We start from the raw sequence: 19307 nt of genomic DNA, 5'->3' as shown, positions 1-19307 counted from the left end.
GCGATATGTTTCCAAGTCAGGCTGGTGTATGACTTGGAGGGGGATTTGCAGGTGATGGTGTTCCCATGCGCCTGCTGCCCTTGTCCTTCTAGGTGGTAGAGGTCGTGGGTTTGGGAGGTGCTGCCGAAGAAGCCTTGGCAAGATGCTGCAGTGTATCTTGTAGATGGTACACACTGCAGCGATGGTGTGCCAGTGGTGGAGGGAGTGAATGTTTAAGGTGGTAAATGGGGTGCCAATCAAACGGACTGTTTTTTCCTGGATGGTGTCGAGCTTCTTGAATGTTGTTGGAGCTGCACTCGTCCAGGCAAGTGGAGAGTATTCCATCACACTCCTGACTTGTGGAAAGGCTTTGGGGAGTCAGGAGGTGAGTCACTCGCTACAAAATAAGAACATAAGAAATAGGAGCAGGAGTAGGCCATACGGCCCCTCGGGCCTGCTCCGCCATTCAATAGGATCATGGCTGATCTGAATCTAGACTCACGTCCACTTCCCTGCCCTCTCCCCGTAACCCCTAATTCCCTTATCTGCTAGGAAAATGTCTATCTCCATTTTAAATTTATTTAATGTCGCAGCTTCCACAGCTCTCTGGGGTAGCAAATTCCATAGATTTACTACCCTCTGAGTGAAGAAGTTTCTCCTCATCTCAGTTTTGAAAGGGCAGCCCCTTATTCTAAGATTATGCCCCCTAGTTCTAATCTCACCCATCAGTGGAAACATCCTCACCGCATCCACCCGATCAAGCCCCCTCACAATCTTATATGTTTCGATAAGATCGCCCCTCATTCTTCTGAACTCCAATGAGTAGAGTCCCAACCTACTCAACCTTTCCTCATACGTCAACCCCCTCATCTCTGGAATCAACCCGAGTGAACCTTCTCTGAACCGCCTCGAGAGCAAGTATATCTTTTCTTAAATATGGAAACCAAAACTGCACGCAGTATTCCAGGTGTGGCCTCACCAATACCCTGTATAACTGCAGCAAGACTGCCCTGTTTTTATACTCCATCCCCCTTGCAATAAAAGCCAAGATTCCATTGGCCTTCCTGATCACCTGCTGCACCTGCATACTAACTTTTTGTGTTTCATGCACCAGGACCCCCAGATCCCTTTTTACTGTAGCACTTTGCAGTTTCTCTCCATTTAGATAATAACTTGCACTTTGATTTTTTCTGCCAAAGTGCATAACCTCACACTTTCCAACATTATATTGCATCTGCCAAATCTCTGCCCACTCACTTAGCCTGTCTATGTCCTTTTGCAGGTTTTTTATGTCCTCACTCACTGCTTTTCCTCCCATCTTTGTATCGTCAGCAAACTTGGATATGTTGCACTCGGTCCCTTCCTCCAACTCGTTAATATAGATTGTAAAGAGTTGGGGTCCCAGCACTGACCCCTGCGGAACACCACTAGTTACTGATTGCCAGCCTGAGAACGAACCATTTATCCCAACTCTTTGTTTTCTGTTAGATAGCCAATCTTCCACCCATGCCAGTATATTACCCCCAATCCTGTGATTTTTTATCTTGATCAGTAATCTTTTGTGTGGAACCTTGTCAAATGCCTTTTGGAAGTCCAAATACACTACATCCACTGGTTCCCCTTTATCCACCCTGTATGTCACATCCTCAAAGAATTCGAGCAAATTTGTCAAACATGACTTCCCCTTCGTAAAACCATGCTGACTCTGTCCTATTAAATTATGTTTATCCAAATGCTCTGTTACTGTATCCTTAATAATGGACTCCAACATTTTGCCAACCACAGATGTTAGGCTAACTGGTCTATAGTTTCCAGCTTTTTGTCTACTTCCCTTCTTAAATAAGGGTGTTACATTAGCAGTTTTCCAATCTGCCGGGACCTTTCCTGAGTCCAGGGAGTTCTGGAAAATAATCACCAATGCATCCACAATCCCTACCGCCACTTCTCTCAAGACCCTAGGATGTAGGCCATCAGGTCCGGGGGATTTATCCGCCTTGAGTCCTATTATTTTACTGAGTACCATCTCCTTAGTGATTTTAATCTGACCTGCTCTCGTAGCCACGGTATTTGTGGCTGGTCCAACTAAGTTTCTGGTCAATGGTAACCCCCAGGCTGTTGTTGATGGGGGATTCGGCAATGGTAATGCCATTGGATGTCAAGGGGAGGTGGTTAGACTCTCTTGTTGGAGATAGTCATTGCCTGGCACTTGTGTGGTTCGAATGTTATTTGCCACTTATCAGCCCAAGCCTGAATGTTGTCCAGATTTTGTTGCATGCGGGCACGCACTGCTTCATTATCTGAGGACACAGTAGGTGCATTCACTCCAGGCACGATTCCTGTTTTATCCTGCTTTTAAATGTCGTTCACTCTGAAATTGTGAATCTGACAAATTTGCTTCCTGGGCATTTGTTGGGGGCCAGGAGAGAACAAACGTGCTTCGTGACTGTAAACTTATTAGTGAGCGACTCTCCGAAATCTACAGAGGCTAAAACTACCGTTATTGAAATTGGACAGTTGCTGCTGTTCAACCAGGCTTGTCTTGCACTAGCTGAAAGTAGCCCCTCTAATGGAATGTAACGAGATTGTCGAGATGCGAAGTCTGTTGTCTGCGTGTTGGGTATTATTGCAGGATTCTAGGTATGTGGGACGATGCTGATGAGCTCACGTCCCTAGTTGCTCTGAGAAGGTGATAGTAACGATTAATTTTGCAGCTTCGTCGCTTGCTCTTCAGAGAGCAAGAGTCACAGTGTGGGACTGGCTAGTGGGGGTGACAGGTTCCCGGCCCTGAAGAACGTCAGTGAAGCTGTTGAGTTTTTCTGATCAACGATAATTTTTTATTTCTGGTGCTTTCCCAGAAATGATCAGATCTCTTGAATTGATTTTCGCACTTGCCGTGGTGGGATGTGAACTCTCAATGTCTGGGTTGCCAGTCTGATACAATAACCACGACACTACCAGGCTTATATGGAGGTAGTTTAAGTGGGTTGAATCCTCCTTGGTCTTGGCTCTAATTGATATGGTTGTAATGTACCAGTCGTTGGCTATCATCTTATTCACTAATTTATCCTTGACTTTGCTTATGCCCTTCTGTGGGTTTGTATTCTAGGGCTCCTCTCCTTGTGACCAGCCACTGAAGGCTCCTGTTACTGTAGTGGGAAATGATCTAGACACAGAAGCTGAATATGATGACATGAGGACAAGAGGTTTGACATTCAAAATTGCTGTTTTCGTGCTACTTTACGTTTCCTCCGTGTACCTGTGAAAATATCTTTAATTTGGGAAAGTGCAATCAGTTTTTTAAAAAGTAAAGCCGACGGTTACAGCGAAACTGGGTGTAATGGTCAATAAGTACCATTCTGCTTGTTCAAAAGGTATGGATTTCAAACTTGCTTGTGTTGTCTTTCCAGGCCTCACTGGATTGAAAAACATCGGAAACACTTGTTATTTGAATGCCGCTCTTCAAGCTCTTTCCAACTGGTAAGACTAGCTTCCGACAAGTTTTCTCTAAGTACCACTAACATTTCCTCATTTCTTTTCCCAAAGCGAATGTTATAGAATGTTGCGAATTTAGTTTGCCGTCTCTTCTGTGTGGTGCTCAGTGTTATTTTAATATAATTTTTTTTAAATAATATAAATATAAAAAGGATATAGAGGCACTGGAGAGGGTGCAGAGAAGATTTACAAGGATGATACCAGAAATTCAAAGGTATACCAATCAGGAAAGGATGAACAGGCTGGGTCTCTGTTCGCTTGAAAAGGCAAGGCTGAGGGGTGACCTATTTGAGGTCTTTAAAATTATGAAACATTTTGATAGAGTGGATAAAGAGAGAGTGTTTCCACTTGTGGGGAAGAGCATAACTAGAGGCCATCAATATAAGATAGTCACCAAGAAATCCAATAGGGAATTCAGAAGAAACTTCTTTACCCAGAGAGTGGTGAGAATGTGGAACTCGCTACCACAGGGTGTGGTTGAGGCGAATAGTATAGATACATTTAAGGGGAGGCTAGATAAGCATATGAGGGAGAAGGGAATAGAGGGTTATGTTAATAGTTAGAGGAGGAAAAACAGAAGGAGGAGTGGAGCATAAATGCCGGCATGTACTAGTTGGGCCGAATGGCCTGTTTCTGTGCCATATATCCTATGTAGTGTACTTTCTTGTCAGTTGTTTTTGTACGGCCCTCGCTGCTCCCCTCAGCTGGTTAAGGTCAATGACTAGCCAAGTCTCTCAGAATTGGCTGTTCATAGCTTCAATCCCCAGTCTGTGCTGAGCAAGCTGTTTTCAGTCGGAGCTACTATAAAGGAATGCTACATTTGGGCTCTGACTTTCCCCTTCCCAGGTCAGGGGGAAATAAACAGGATCACAGCTCCTGATTGGTATGCCCGAGAGTGCATGTGTGGACGTCTGGTGAGAGCAGGGTCAGGCTCAACTGTGATTTCCCCATCAGTCAAACCTCCTGCTGTCCCTGTTCACCCCTAAAGAATGACCTCTTGGAGGGTAACCATTGACTATGGAACTGCACAAGGAGTCAACACTTTCAGAAGATGGGAGGGTTAAAACAGTTAAAGGATTTTTCTATTCTGCGATTCATCGTCCCCTTTAAAGTGACACCTTAATTATTTTATGTTTCTTTATGCTCTAAGCTGTTAGTTGTGAGGTTCCTTTGGGGAAAAGTAATTGCCCAAATCACGTTGTTTCTATCAATTTTCTAGTTAAGACTGTTGTATTTGTTCTTGGGATATGGGTGTCAATGACATGGCGGTGTTGCTCAATCCTAGTTGCCTTGAGCTGGTGGGCCAACTCCTTGCGCTGATGGCATCCTTGTGGTGACGGTGCCCCCACAGTGGCATTGGGTAGGGAAGCCCAGCAACTTTGACCCAGTGCCGATAACCGGACTGCGAATTATGTCAATGTCTGGACGGTGGTGTGCGACTTGGAGGGGAAATCGGAGGTGATGGTATTCCCATGATACTGCTGCTCTTGTCCTTCTCGGTGGTGGAGGTCATGGGGCTGGGAGGTGCTGTTGAGGTAGATGCAAACTGGGGCTTTTCTGGTGAAGGACGTTTGTAAACAATGTCATCTTTCTTCCCCCAGCCCCCCCTTGACTTTGTTTTTCCTTGAATGTGGAGGCTTGGTGCAGACGGACAAGAAGCCGGCTCTGTCGAAAAGCTACCAGAAGCTGATGACCGAGATGTGGCACAAGAATCGGTAAGCTACACAGCACAACAGTTGCTACACGCATTTTATATTACGCCCCGGAGTTTGTAGATCATTTTGGAGCACCTTGCAATAGGGAGAGGAGGGTGCCGGGCAGATTGGAAAAGGCATGGTCGGAGAGGGAAACTTTGTCCTTTTGAAGGAGGGGAGCAAGGTAATGAGGTAGAAGTGGTTTTGGGAGAGTTCCAAAATGGCCTCCAATGGTGGAGCGAAGGAGTGGGAATGAACAGTAATTTAGAGACGCTGGGCTGTATGGCTGGAGCAGATCGCGACAAATGTTGGAAGAGTTATATAAATGCAGGTACTTTCTTTGGTTGCACGTGTAGTTGCCAAAATTTATAAATACTGTCCCCACCACTTAAAACATCCCCATTTAAAATGGGCAGTTGCATATATCTGCAAAGTGACAACCATTGTATTTGCATTAACGTCAATTTCAAATTTGCCGGTTATGGCATCTTAAGCGCTCCATTTATTTGGGATAGAAACAGTTGTGCTTATGCACTAGTTTGCATCTCATTAATGACAAGGGCTCAGAGTCAGCTATTGGCACAGAATAGACCTGTTTCCAGAATTGTCCTTGTGATATTGTATGAGTGAAGTACACATGAAAAACAGATTTAAAAAAATATATATTTACAAAAATAGCACATCATGCACAATAATCCCAGCAGACAAAATGTAGTGCCCTCATTAGGGTTGTTTGTACGGCTGTTTGGTGAAGGAGTTAGAGTTGTGTGTTTATCCCTCTCTGGGTCTTGCTGCGATGCTCTACCTGCTAATGGCTTGTTTCTGAATGACCTAACCTGCTTCTCCAGTTTCCCGATGACTGCCGCCAGGTGAGGTTGGTGCTGCGAAGCTCGCAGTCCTTGGTCAGGTCTAGGATCCGGCAGTAAGCAGGCTTGTTCAGGGAGCTGCGATGCTGACAAGCGACGACAACATTCTTGTGTTCTATCGCTACCATATTATTCTGACTATCGCGTATAACGGGGGGAATCGAGTTTGCACGAACGCACCCGCCGTAAGCGGTGGGGCCTGTATATATAAACTAACCAATGTTAGAATGTTTCCTTATGATTTGCCATGATTGTTTCTCCAGCCCCAGCTACGTTGTGCCAACAAGTCTGTTCCAAGGCATTAAAACTGTGCATCCAATGTTTCGGGGGTATTCTCAACAGGTGAGAGGTTTATCACTGGTGACTTTTTTCACTGTAATCTTTTTGTGGTTGTTGAATAAGAAATTGAAAATGTTCAATTACAAGCCCACAATATATTTAACCTATATAAAGAAAAAAAGTTCAGTTAACACACTGTGGATAAAGACGGTGTGTAACTGAGCCATGGCGACCGGGAAGGAAGGTCCCAGTTTCTGTTTCGTGTTGGTACTGAGTTAGCTGGCCTTAATCAGGTGATCAAATAGTCAATAACCCAAACAATGTGATCTAATGGTCCTCTTATGTCAGTACCTCTCAAAATATGATCAAACCGCTTTCAGTTCACTGCTTCATCACCCAAAACTCACTCCAGCATCACCCGAAACTTACTCCAACTTAATGTATCATCCGAAACTTATTACCCCCAAGTTTGCTCCAAGCTGCTTTCTAAAATCTAATTCTACCATCTACCCTGCTCCCTTACACTAGCTTCACCTGTACAGCCAGTACTTCAGTGCTAGTCACTTTGGTCTTGGTCACTATTTCACCACTGAGCATAAGAACATAAGAATTAGGAGCAGGAGTAGGCCATACGGCCCCTCGAGCCTGCTCTGCCATTCAATAAGATCATGGCTGATCTTCGACTTCACCTCCACTTTCCCACTGGATTCCCATATCCCCTGATTCCCCTAGAGTCCAAAAATCTGACTCTCTCAGCCTTGAACATTCACAAATGATCGTGTACTCCTTTTGTGCTGAAATCTTTTTAGCTGTTTTGAGTAGCGGTGGTAAACAACCCAGGTTCTGTAACCTCATCAAGAGCAGTAAGCACGACTGTGCTGTGCACCTGCTGCTTTGTCTGTAGTTTCACTCCATGTTAATACCAGACACTGGTACAGGCAGCCCTATGCTGCAGTGGTCTTTTTAATGTGGCTGATGGGTTCGAGGTGCCGCTGTGCATTGCAATTGAACATGCTACTCAAGTGGGGTAAGATTACAAAGGGAAAGAAGTTATGCTTCAGTTGTATAGAGCCTCGGGCAGACCCCCATCTGGAGTACTGCAGTCAGTTTTGGATACAGCACCTCAAGAAGGATGAGGGGAGCAGTGCAGATTCACCAGAACGATACCAGGGCTTAGAGAGTTAAATTATGAGAACAGGTTGCATAAACCTGGCTTGTATTCCCTTGAGTATAGAAAAAGAAAGACTTGCATTTATATAGCGCCTTTCACAACCACGGGACGTCTCAAGGCGCTTTACAGCCAATGAAGTACTTTTGAAGTGGAGTCACTGTTGTGATGTAGGAAACACAGCAGCCACTTTGCTCACAGCAAGCTCCCACAAACAGCAATGTGACAATGACCAGATAATCTTTTTGTTAATGTTGGTTGAGGGATAAATATTGGCCAGGACACCGGGGATAACTCCCCTACACTTCTTCGAAGTAGTGCCATGGGATCTTTTACGTCCACCTGAGAGAGCAGACGGGGCCTCGGTTTAACATCTCATCCGAAAGACGGCACCTCCGACAGTGCAGCACTGTACTGTGCGCAAGTCCCTGGAGTGGGACTTGAACCCACAACTTTCTGACTCAGGCGAGTGTGCTACCAACTGAACCACAGCTGACACAAGATTTAGTCCAGTCAAGGTACTTAAAATGTTGAAAGGATTCGATAAGGTAGATGCAGAGAAACTATTTCTTCAGGTGGGGGAATCGAGAACAATGGGACATAATCTTAAAATTAGAGCTAGGCTGTTCAGGAGGGACATCAGGAAGCACATTTTCAAACAAAGGGTAGTAGAAATATGGAACGCTCTCTTCCCCCAAATTGCTGTGGAGGCTGGGACAATTGCAGCTTTCAATACGGAGAGCTTTTTGTTAGGTTATGGGTTTCAAGGGATATGGATCAAAGGGAGTTGAGATACAGATCAGCGATGATCTTATTGAATGGCTGAGCAGGCTCGAGGAACTAAATGGCCTACTCCTGTTCCTACGTTCCTACGTGAAACGATGTGCGGCATTTAGCTTCGTGTCCCCCTACCATGATCTTTGGTTTGTTGAGGTTGATTGGATGTAATTTGTTGCAACAGTTTTGTTTTTAGCAAATAATGATGTATAAAAATGTTTAACAACAACAGTCATAAAATAAATGTCATGTTTTATTCCATTAAAAGTTAAAATTTTAAATTGACTGATTGGACTATATAGAACAAACCGCTTCTGTGTTAGAATTTTGAATAGCTGTTACTAGTTGGTATTGTGTAGACTTAAACAATGGCTCTGACTTGCCAAAAGTTAGCTAAGCTAAGATGCTGTTATCTCGCTTTCCCAGGACGCCCAAGAGTTTCTGCGCTGTTTGATGGATCAACTTCACGAGGAGTTGAAGGAACAAGTTATGGAACAGATTGAAGATCCCTTGTATGTAACCATGGAAGAGCACATGGAAGAAGAAAACCTGTCAGATAATGAATTTCAGTCGTGTGATTCATGTGCTGGGAGCGACAAGGCTGATGCCGAGACCAACTTGAAGCTGTTGACGGAAGAGCGGTCGGAGGCAGAGCTGCTGGTGCATGAGGAAGTGAAGAATCGTGCTTCAACTAAAGGCTGGCAACGAGAGAGGAGTTTGCTACATAAGCTTTATAGGCCCAACTCGGGAGATGATTTGGATAAAGACATGGACACTTCAGGTGCTGATCAAATGGTAGACAGTCATGGGACAGTCAAAGTGCAGATACAAAGCAGGTTGCCAGGTAACCGGGGGTGTACTTGTCTACATTGTGTGGATTTTATCATATTCTCCTGTTTACACGAAACAGTTCTTAATCTTTCATTTAAAGCTGTATAACCCTACCACTAATAACTAGAGGAGATATGATCAAGTGAGAGACAACTAGGGTTTCTGGTTTCTACTATTTAACGTTCATTTTGTTTGCCAAATTTGAGCCTTTGTTTTATAGCAGAATATTTTACTTGTATATAAAAAAAATCATTGCTCAATTTGCTGACGAGGTTTAGCAAACAGTAAGGATGACTAAAAGACTTCAGGAAGACATACAGGTTCGTGGAACGGGCAGGCTGGTGGCAGATGCAATTTAAGGTGGATAAGCATGTGGTAGTGTGCTTTGGGAAGAAAAAACAGGAATGGGAGTATACTCTCAACTGAAAGATACTGCAGGGTGTGCAAGAACAGAGACTTGGGGGTTTAAATATCTAATGTCCTGAAAGTGCAAGTGTGGCCAGATAGAACTGTAGCTCAAGCCAATAACAGTTTGTGTTTTATAAATAGTGGCTTAGGGTACAAGAGTAAAAAAAAAGCTAAACATTGGTTAGGTCACAGTTAGAGTACTGTGTGCAATTTGTGAGCGTCCCTTTGTAGAAATGACATTGTATTATAGCCAGAGTGTGTACAGTGTAGAGTCACCAAGGTGATGCAAGGGATGGGAAATTATAGTCACGAGGAGAAACTTGAGATACTGGGCCTATTTCCACTGGAGCAGAGAAGGTTGAAATGAGATTTAATAAAGAGTTTTAACTCATAAAATTCTGACAGGACTGGACAGACTAGATGCAGGAAGGATGTTCTCGACGGTCGGGGAGTCCAGAACACGGGGTCACAGTCTAAGGATAAGAGGTAAGCCATTTAGGACAGAGATGAGGAGGAATTTCTTCACCCAGAGAGTGATGAACCTGTGGAATTCTCTACCACAGAAGGCAGTTGAGGCCAATTCATGAAATATATTCAAGAAGGAGTTGGATATGTTTCTTAAGGCTAAAGGGATCAAGGAATATGGGGAGAAGGCAGGGACTGGGTACTGAATTTGGATGATCAGCCATGATCGCATTGAATGGCGGAGCAGGCTCGAGGGGCCGAATGGCCTACTCCTGCTCCTATCTTCTATGTTTCTATGTTTTGATGCTGAATAAGGAAAGGCTATTTCCTCTTGTTGGGGAGTCCGTGACAAGAGGTCATCAATTTAAATTGTTATTGAAAGTGAGGAGAACTTTCTTTACAGGGAGGGCTTTGAGCATGGAATGCTTTATCACGAGGAGTAGTTGGGGCCGAGAGTATTGAATCTTTAAGGGACAAGTGGATCAATATTTAAAGCAGAGGAAGACACAGGCCTCTGGGGGAAGAGAAGGGCAGTAGAATTAGTTCTTGATTGCTGTAGCACAGACATGACTGGCTGAATAACCTCCTTCTGTGCTATAAACCTTCATGCCTCAATACTGAACGAATGTTCAGTGCTGATAACAGGATTGCAAATTAGATGAATCTGCCGTGATTGTGGCTGGTTTTTTTTTTTTTTTGAGTGGAATGCTGACGTGAGGCTGCAGGTTGAGTTCAAGGCTGTTGCTGAATGCTTATTGTATGGTTTATGTGCCACGTTCTGCACAGCTTTACCCACTGAGCACTGAAATGTGCAGGGAGCTGAATCTCAACTGAGTGTGGGTCGATGAAGCCAATAGCAGTTTGGGTTTTTATAAATGGAGGCATAGAGTAGAAGATTTTATTTTTTTTAAAGTGTAATAAATGTGTACAGAGCATTAAGTTGGGCCACAGCTAGTGTACTGTGTACAGTTTTGTGTGCCCCATTGTAGAAAGGACATTGGAGCCATAGAGACTGTAGAGTCACCAAGATGATACTGAGGATGGTTAACGAGTTATGAGGATACTCCCTGTGACACAGAATTCCATGTTGCGGAATACAGGAAACTTTGGTTTATCCGGAGGTTAACTGTCCGGAATGCTCGATCCACCGGCAAAATTCAGGAGTCGGTTCAGTAAGTTTTTTTTCTTTTCGTTGCTTTTTTTTCCATCAGTCAGGCTCTGCAAGGTCTAGCTAAAGCTGTTGCTTAGCTACAGAGACGCTTGCAAGGTACGGCCGACTGTTTAGAAGCTGTGGGTTTGTTGCTAGATACGGAGCTCAAAAGCTCCGTATGTTTCAACATTAGCGCTGGTTTGTCTGGCAGTTTTGATGGAATGGCAACAGCTCGGTCCCGTCGGTGCCAGATATCACAAAGCTTCCTGTAGTTGGTGTGGAATTTTATTTATAAACTTTATTATCTGAAGTTGTATATTCTGGTTTCTTTTTTGCAGTTTTTAATTTCATAAAAGCTAGTTTACAAATTTGTGGGGGATTTTTTGGGTCAAACAAGAATCTGAAACACATCGCCATACCTGAGAATCTCCCAACCAAACTACTGAGAAGTTCACAAGTAGAGTTTCTGGTTACCTGATATGAAGTGTAGACACCACTTAACTAATTCCAAAGAACTTAGACCCAGGTTGGCATGGGTGAAGGCTTGGGGATCCCGAAGGGTGCATCGATGTACTGCTGGAGCTTAACCAGGTAAAAGCGCACAGCTTACGAGCACAGAATACTGGTGTAGATTCCTGCTGCTTCACTAGCTGCAACCACTCGGCCCATTAAAGCATTGGCTTGCAGGGTTAAGTATGGAAGACAATCCCAGCTTCCAATGATGCGCCTACTTTTCCAGATGTTGTATTGATGCCTTTTGGTTTAAACTGGTGTTCCTAGGTCCAGTCTGTGTTCATGAGTGGGGCTGATCTGATGAACTTTTGAGTGAGTAATAGTCGAGGATTTGGGTTATTGATGTATCCGCCAGCTCTCGGTTAGGGTTTCCATTTTAATGCAGTAGTAGCCGCCAAGTGTTACATATTTGAAATTCACAGGCAATTTATTTTAATTGAGAACTGATCTGATGGTCAGGTCACAGTCTGTGTCTGGATGAAATATTAAGTGTTGGCTATTCTCAATTGGTGGCCTCCCTTCCAGAAATTTACTGGAGTACATTTTGCGCCGCTAAGTGCCTGGTGTCGTGCCTCGCCCGCTGGCAGCACAGTATCACAGATATCACAGAAACCCCACAATGCAGATAGAGGCCATTTCGGCCCATCGAGCCTGCACCGACACATATCCCACCCGATCCCCGTAACCCCTACACCAACACATATCCCACCCTATCCCCGTAACCCCACGTATTTAATCCCCCTAACACTAAGGGTCAATTTATCATAGCCAATCATCCTAACCCGCACATCTTTGGACTGTGGGAGGAAACCGGAGCACCCGGAGGAAACCCACGCAGTAGATGAAGATGCAATGGGTGCAGAGGTCAGCCCCAGTCGGATTCTCCGACCCATGCTCCCGTTGAGCAAGCCCCTGCACTCGGGAGGCAACAGTGATGGTTTAAAAAAAAAAAAAATTCATGTCAAAAATGCGACGCATCTTTAAGATGAGTCTGACCTGTTCAGCGTCTTAGTATTTTATTAATCCAGCCGTGCGTGTCTAAGGCTATAGTTGTACTGTCTCTTTTGTGTTGTTGTTGAGCAGATCACAGCAAAACAAGTGTGATGATATAACTGAGCCAAGCCTGACTCCATTCAGTTCTCAATTAAAATAAATTGCCTGTGAATTTCAAATATGTAACACTTGGCTAATGCTGCACTAAAATAGAAACCCTAACCGAGAGCTGGAGGATGCATCAATAATCCTGTATCTCTGCCAATAACTGAGTTTGGGGTGCAATACCTGTATTACCCGCTGGGCTTGATGGCATGTGGAGCACCACACCAGTACAGTGTCCGTCTGGGTTTAGTAAACTGCGGAATGTTTTTTTTTTCTTGGTGTTTTTTGTGTGGGGATGCTCCAGCCCATACCTTCAAAACATTTTAAATTTGCTGGTCACCAGCAGAGCTCTGCCTGCAGCCTTACTCGCTGTAAAACACCCTCCGTGGTTATTGATTTCAAACTGGTTATGTAATATTAACCGCAGCCATAGACACCATGTTGCCTCATTGAGTTTCCTGGATTACGGCTGCGCAACCTGAATGTTCATTTGCTTCATATGCCAACAGTTGTTGTTGTGTCTAAATAACAATTGCTTCCCCCTCTCACCCAGAACATTGATTTCAGAACCACCAAAGTTTCTGCGCAATGTTTGCTAGCTCATAAAGTCTTGGATTAGTACAGTAGTTTTTTCCCAAAATCACCTTGCCAGTGCTATTGCAGCATTGGTAGTCTAATTCATTTCCCCACCCTATCTCCGTACCCTTTAATATTTTCTCTTTTTAAAGTGTTAATCAAATTCCCTCTTAAATGTTCTGTTTGATTCAGTAGCCGTATGTGGTGATGCCCAAATGGCCCTTGGTATCAAAGTTGCTTCTAACCTCCTCGTACCAATCCTAACTTTATGCTCCCTTAATATTCATCCACCAACCGGTGGAAGTAATCTTTCACTATTTATCCACAAACACACACACTTTTGAACACAAATTTTAGATTCATAACCGCCTCCCTCACTGCCCAAGCTTTTCAAATCTCCATCGCTTTTCTCCAAGAGCGTCTCCCAAACCACCACCTCCTAGAAGGACAAGGGAAGCAGGTGTATGGGAACATCATCACCTCCAAGTTCCTCTCCAAGTCTCTCTCAATTGCAAGCTGCATTCATAAAGTGCCTTTAACTTTGTAAAACGCCCCCGAGGTGTTTCACAGGAGTGTTATGACAAAATTTGACACCGAACCATGTAAGGAGCCTATTAGGACAGTGACCGAAAGCTTGGTCAAAGTAGGTTTTAAGAAGTGCCTTAAAGGAAGAGAGAGAGGCAGACAGGTTTTGGGCCTAGGCAGCTCAATGCACAGCTGCCAGTGGTGGCCCAGCTTGGGCATATATCGCCGTTCCTTCATCGTCGTCGGGTCAAAATCCTGGAACTCCCTAGATAACAGCATTGTGGGAGTACCTTCACTGCAGTGGTTCAAGAAGGTGGCTCACTGCCACCTTCAGGAGCAACTAGAGATGGGCAATAAATGTTGGACTTGCCAGTGACGCCCATATCCCGAAAATGATTTTTTTTTAAAAACCTACATCCTTATCCCTGATACCATCCCAGTAAATCTATGTTGCATTTTTTTTTCCATGGCTTCAATATCCTTTCTATAATGGACGGGCCACAACTGCATACAATACTCCTACTGTGGCTTAACCAGTTCCTTCTACAAATTTGACTTTTTTATTTCGTGCTCCTGTACATAATTTGACACCCTTCTGTCTTTTTCCATCTGCTAGCCTCCTTTTTAATATCTGTCTATGCCAAGTGAATTCTGTTCAACTGCATTTGCCACATATCTGACCACCCCCTAACCTGCTCGGTCTTCCTACAGTGTCTCAATTCTTTGTTTTCCTGCCTTCTACCTTGGTAGTGTCAACAAAAGTTTGATACTCATTCTATACCCATGTCTAAATTGTTTAAGTATTAAGCGCAAGAAGACCCAACACAGATTTATAGGGCATGGCACTGACTACATCAATGCCAGGCTCCCCTGCTAGTCATATAATAAAACTACTTTTCAAGTTTCCTTTTATTTGCACAGTACAACTAACACCCATTTTTCTTCCTTTTAGAGGCTACTTCTGATGTGTCTATGCGCAGTCCTGCAAGACCTAGCAGTCCCATGTTCAATGAAATGGTGAACTCAGGGCTGTCCAGCAGTCCGCCAAGACCCGCGTCATTATGGGGCGGTCTTATTTCCTCGCATAAAAAAGGTATGCTCTGTTGTAGGTTGGAGTTGAACGTCACCACAGACATTATCCCCAGTGGGGGTAAGATCACAGCCTGCTGTGGTACTGAGCCGTACAGACCCGAAGATTCCTTGTTACATCTCTGGTCTATGCTGGGTGAGCTGATTTCATCTGAGGCAGTAATTGGAGAGCTACAATTGTCATCAGTGCTCCTAGACTAGGTTGGGGTGGAAGGGCTGGGGAGAGGAAATCTACAGGAAACTTTGTGCTATCCGGCACCGACGGGACCGAGCTGTTGCCGTCCCATCAAAACTGCCGGACAAACCAGCGCTAATGTTGAAACATACGGAGATTTTGAGCTCCGTATCTGGCAACAAACCCTGTTGCTTAGCAACAGCTTCTAAACAGTTGGCCGTAGCTTGCAAGCGTCTCTGTAGCTTAGCAACAGCTTCAGCAAGACCTTGCAGAGCCTGACTGGTGAAAAAAAAGCAACGAAAAGAAAAAAAACCTAACGAAACGGCTCCTGATTTTTGCCGGTGGCTCGAGCATTCCGGACAGTTAACCTCCGGATAAACCAAAGTTTCCTGTATTCTGATTCATTGTCTCCTACTGGAAATCGGGTGACGATAGGATTGGACATGGCGGTGATGATCGGAGATCCTGCTAACGCTCTGAGGTTCGTGCATAAAGAACAAGGTACCAGAGAGTCGTTGGCACTTGTAGAACTGTACCCCAGCATGGTGTGTGTAACTTTGGGAAAGGAAGGGAGGCAATCAGTCATTTTCCTGCTAACCTGAGCATGTGTTCTGCAGTATCTGATTTAATCCTTACAGATCAGAATTATCAGAACCTGTAATAATGGGAATGAGGGTAGTGTTTTGAACATGTATGTTTATTCTGAAATGATGGTCTATAGATTCTTGTGCTGTTTGGCGATGAAAGGAAAAAAGTGATGGAATTAGGTCACGTGGTCCACTGCTGGGCACGTGGTCCACTGCTGGGCACGTGTGACCAACAGTGCAACTATATTCTGTTTACTTAGAGCCAGTTTTTAAAAGGGGGGAATGCAACTGCCTGGTTCTCGGTTCGTTCTCTTTGTGAAATGTTGTGCTCATTGCGAATGGATCTGTTTTCTATTTGGGCACCAAGCACTCCCAGACCAAGTATGCCACGGGTTGGTTGCGGAGTCTAGCTCCCTCTACTCTGCCCTAACTTCAGCTGCTCAATCACTGGTGTCTGCCACTGCAGCAATTTTCGATTCCCACACTTGGCATCCCGGGTAAGATTGCTAAATTTTAATTCGAGGCAGTTTCTATGCAGTGAGCCCATGGGACTGGATGGAGACTGCTCGAGCTTTTTTTCACGGAGACAGAGGAGACTTTATTCCTATCCGTCTCCGCTGGATTTGAGCCCAGGTGCCGCAAGTGGAAGGCAAACGTTTCTGCCACCCAGTCTCTCGGCAACGGCCCCTTTTGTTACCCAACCAATGCAACGGAATGCTTTATTAGAATGTCCAATTCATAAAACCGTGTTTTTTTAAATATAGCATTCTTTTCATGTATACTTTCTACTTTTATACTTTAGTTACCTCTTTCACGCCTTTTAAAAAGAGAAAACAGGCAAAATACAGGAGTGTTATCTCGGACGTCTTTGACGGCACTATTGTGAGCTCGGTGCAGTGTTTGACCTGTGATCGGGTAAGTGTGCTACTTGTGGCCGATTCAAATATGACTTGCGGCCTAAATTTAGCAATACTGAATTGAGTAAATTTGTTTCCAGTGTAGAGCCATTTAAATCTCGGTGAGTCCTCTAAAAATGAACCTTGTGCTTTTTCCCCCAGTCGTTTTGTTGCCATCGTATTGGCAAATACATGCACAAACTTGTATCCTCCTGCCAGCTTTCAGCCTGTCCAAATTCAGTCCGCATTAAAAGAAACGCTTTTGTGTTCCCGCACATGGGTGAATGTGAAATGGGTCCCGTCGCACATGTGCCCATTGTTTGTTGCAACTGAAGATGGGACTTTTTTTAATGAAATCTTAAAGCACTGGGTGGGGTCGTTCAGCCCATCTACTTAGTCCCTTTCTCCATGCCCTCTTAAATTTTTCAAGTATTTATCCACTTCTTCCTTTTTAAATTCTCTTATGGATTGTGTTTTCACCACTGTTTCTGGCAGGGCATCCCATATCCTAACAAACCTTTGTGTAACACAATCACCTCTCCTTTCATTCTTTTGAGGATCTTAAATTCCTGCCCTTACTGATCAGTGGACATAGCTTTTTTTCCAATTTACCGTATCAAAACATTTTGTGATTTTTGGAAAGCTCGATCAGATCTCAATTGACCTTTTTTGTTTTAATACAAAGAGCCCCAGTTTCGCCAGCCTCTACTAACTAAAGCTTCTCATCCCTGGTTTCATCTTCGTGAATCTCTTCTGCATCCCCTCCATGGCCTTGTCATCCTTCCTTTCGGTGTAGACAGCTATGGTCAGACCCTATCCGGAGTGCTGCGGTATTTGGACACCGCACCTCCGGAACGATGTCACCTCTGCCTTGGAAGTGGTATATAGTTCAGATTCACCAGAATGATGCCAAGTCTTAAAGGGTTAAATTATGAGGGCAGGTTGCATAAACTTGGCTTGTATTCCCTTGTTTAGGCTGTTGAAGGATGCTCTAATTGTGCTGTTCAAAAAGATAAAGGGATTCAATAGGGTAGATACAGAAACTATTTCTTGATGGGGGAATCCAGAACAAGGAGCCATAAACTTATAATTAGAGCTAATCCATTGAAGAGTGAAATCGGGAAACACTTTTTCACACAAAGGGGAGTGGAAATCTGTAGTTCTTTTTCCCCCAAAAGGCTGTGGACGCTGGGTCAATTGAAATTTTCAAGACTGAGATCAGTAGATTTTTGTTGTGCAGGGGTATTGAGGGATATGGATCAAAGGCAGATAAATGGAGTTGAGTTGCGGATCAGCCGTGATCTAATTGAATGGCGGAACAAGCTTCAGGGGCTGAATGGCCGCCTATGTTCCTAGACCGCCCAAATTGGATGCAATATTCGAACTGACCTAACCAGTGATTTGTATAGGTTGCGGTTTGTATCTTTAGTTTTGTACTTTTGTGCCCCTATTGATATAACCGAGGATCACATGCAGTTTTTTTATTTACAGCTTTATCAACTTGCTTCACCCCTTGTCTGATTTTCAGTTGTCAGAATTGCTGGCCAGCCACCCCCAAAGCTGGACTGTCCAGTTTGAAATTGGTCATTCCATCTCCTGGACTACTCCTCCGAGTAACAATGGAGCCACTCTGCCCTCATGCTTGCAATCTTATTAATTGAAGAATAATTAGGAAGTCTTAAGTTCTCTGAGCTAAAAAATGGGTGCTAGTGTAACCTGCATGGAATCCTATCCTGATAGTACAGAAATTTACTGCATCTGTTTTAATTAGAAGAACTGGATTTATTTTGCCAAGCCAATTATTGTCCTTGGCCAGACTAGACTGAATTAAAATCTAAATACTTGGCTGGGACTGATGAATTTGGTCTTGTTGGGTAATTCCTGGCTGAGAAATCATCTGGATTGTGCTAGGCCAAACCTTATATATTAAAACATTACTAGGTGGCAGTGCAGTCTACTAAAGATTGTCGATAATCTGGGAGCAACTGGATATCATCACTCCGTTTGAGTGGAGGTTGAGGTGCCTTAACAGTGATTACGAACTTGGGTTTGAGATATCCTGTTGGTGTGCTCCAAGAAGAGCTGTGCACTGGATAGAGAACTGGTTGGCAGACAGAAAGCAAAGAGTTGGAATAAACGGGTCTTTTTCCGAGTGGCAGGCAGTGACTAGTGGGGTACCGCAGGAATCGGTGCTAGGACCCCAGCTATTCACTATATATATTAATGATCTAGACGAGGGGACAAGATGTAATATCTCCAAGTTTGCAGACGACACAAAGCTGGGTGGGCGTGTGTGCTGTGAGGAGGATGCCGAGAAACTCCAGTGTGATTTGGGCAGATGCATGGCAGATGCAGTATAATGTGGATAAATGCGAGGTTATCCACTTTTGTGGCAAAAACAGGAAGGCAGATTATTATCTGAACGGCAATAGATTGGGAGAAGGGGAAGTGCAACGAGACCTGGGTGTCCTTGTGCACCAGTCGCTGAAGGTAAGCATGCAGGTGCAACAGGCGGTTAAGAAGGCAAATGGCATGTTGGCCTTCGTAGCGAGAGGATTCGAGTACAGGAGCAAGGATGACTTGCTGAGGTTGTACAGGACCTTGGTGAGACCACACCTGAGTATTGTGTGCAGTTTTGGTCACCTTATCTGAGGAAGGATGTTCTTGCCAAGGAGGGAGTGCAGCGAAGATTCACCAGACTGATACCTGGGATGGCAGGAATGACGTATGAAGAGAGAT

At 44.3% G+C, this 19307-nt stretch overlaps 1 protein-coding gene across 6 annotated transcripts in view; it reads left to right on the top strand.

Annotated features, from left to right (window-relative positions):
• usp33 (ubiquitin specific peptidase 33) overlaps positions 1–19307 on the top strand; it is an 83593-nt gene that overhangs the window by 13958 nt on the left and 50328 nt on the right. For 5 of the 6 annotated variants that reach the window (XR_015077741.1, XR_015077740.1, XM_085983458.1 and 2 more), the window contains exons 7-13: positions 3086–3182; positions 3387–3456; positions 5073–5186; positions 6295–6373; positions 8682–9099; positions 14774–14914; positions 16475–16587. Coding sequence is in view for 4 of the 6 variants with exons in the window: in XM_085983458.1 (XP_085839584.1) it covers positions 3086–3182; positions 3387–3456; positions 5073–5186; positions 6295–6373; positions 8682–9099; positions 14774–14914; positions 16475–16587 (1032 nt within the window). In the remaining 2 variants the exon portion in view is untranslated. The remainder of the gene's footprint in view (positions 1–3085; positions 3183–3386; positions 3457–5072; positions 5187–6294; positions 6374–8681; positions 9100–14773; positions 14915–16474; positions 16588–19307) is intronic. The other variant, XM_085983460.1, reaches the window with a different exon arrangement.

The sequence above is a fragment of the Somniosus microcephalus genome, chromosome 3 (genome assembly GCF_052327205.1).
Source record: "Somniosus microcephalus isolate GS21.2 chromosome 3, FLI_Smic_1.0, whole genome shotgun sequence".
NCBI lineage: Eukaryota > Metazoa > Chordata > Chondrichthyes > Squaliformes > Somniosidae > Somniosus > Somniosus microcephalus.
This window is presented reverse-complemented; position numbering and strand designations above follow the sequence as displayed.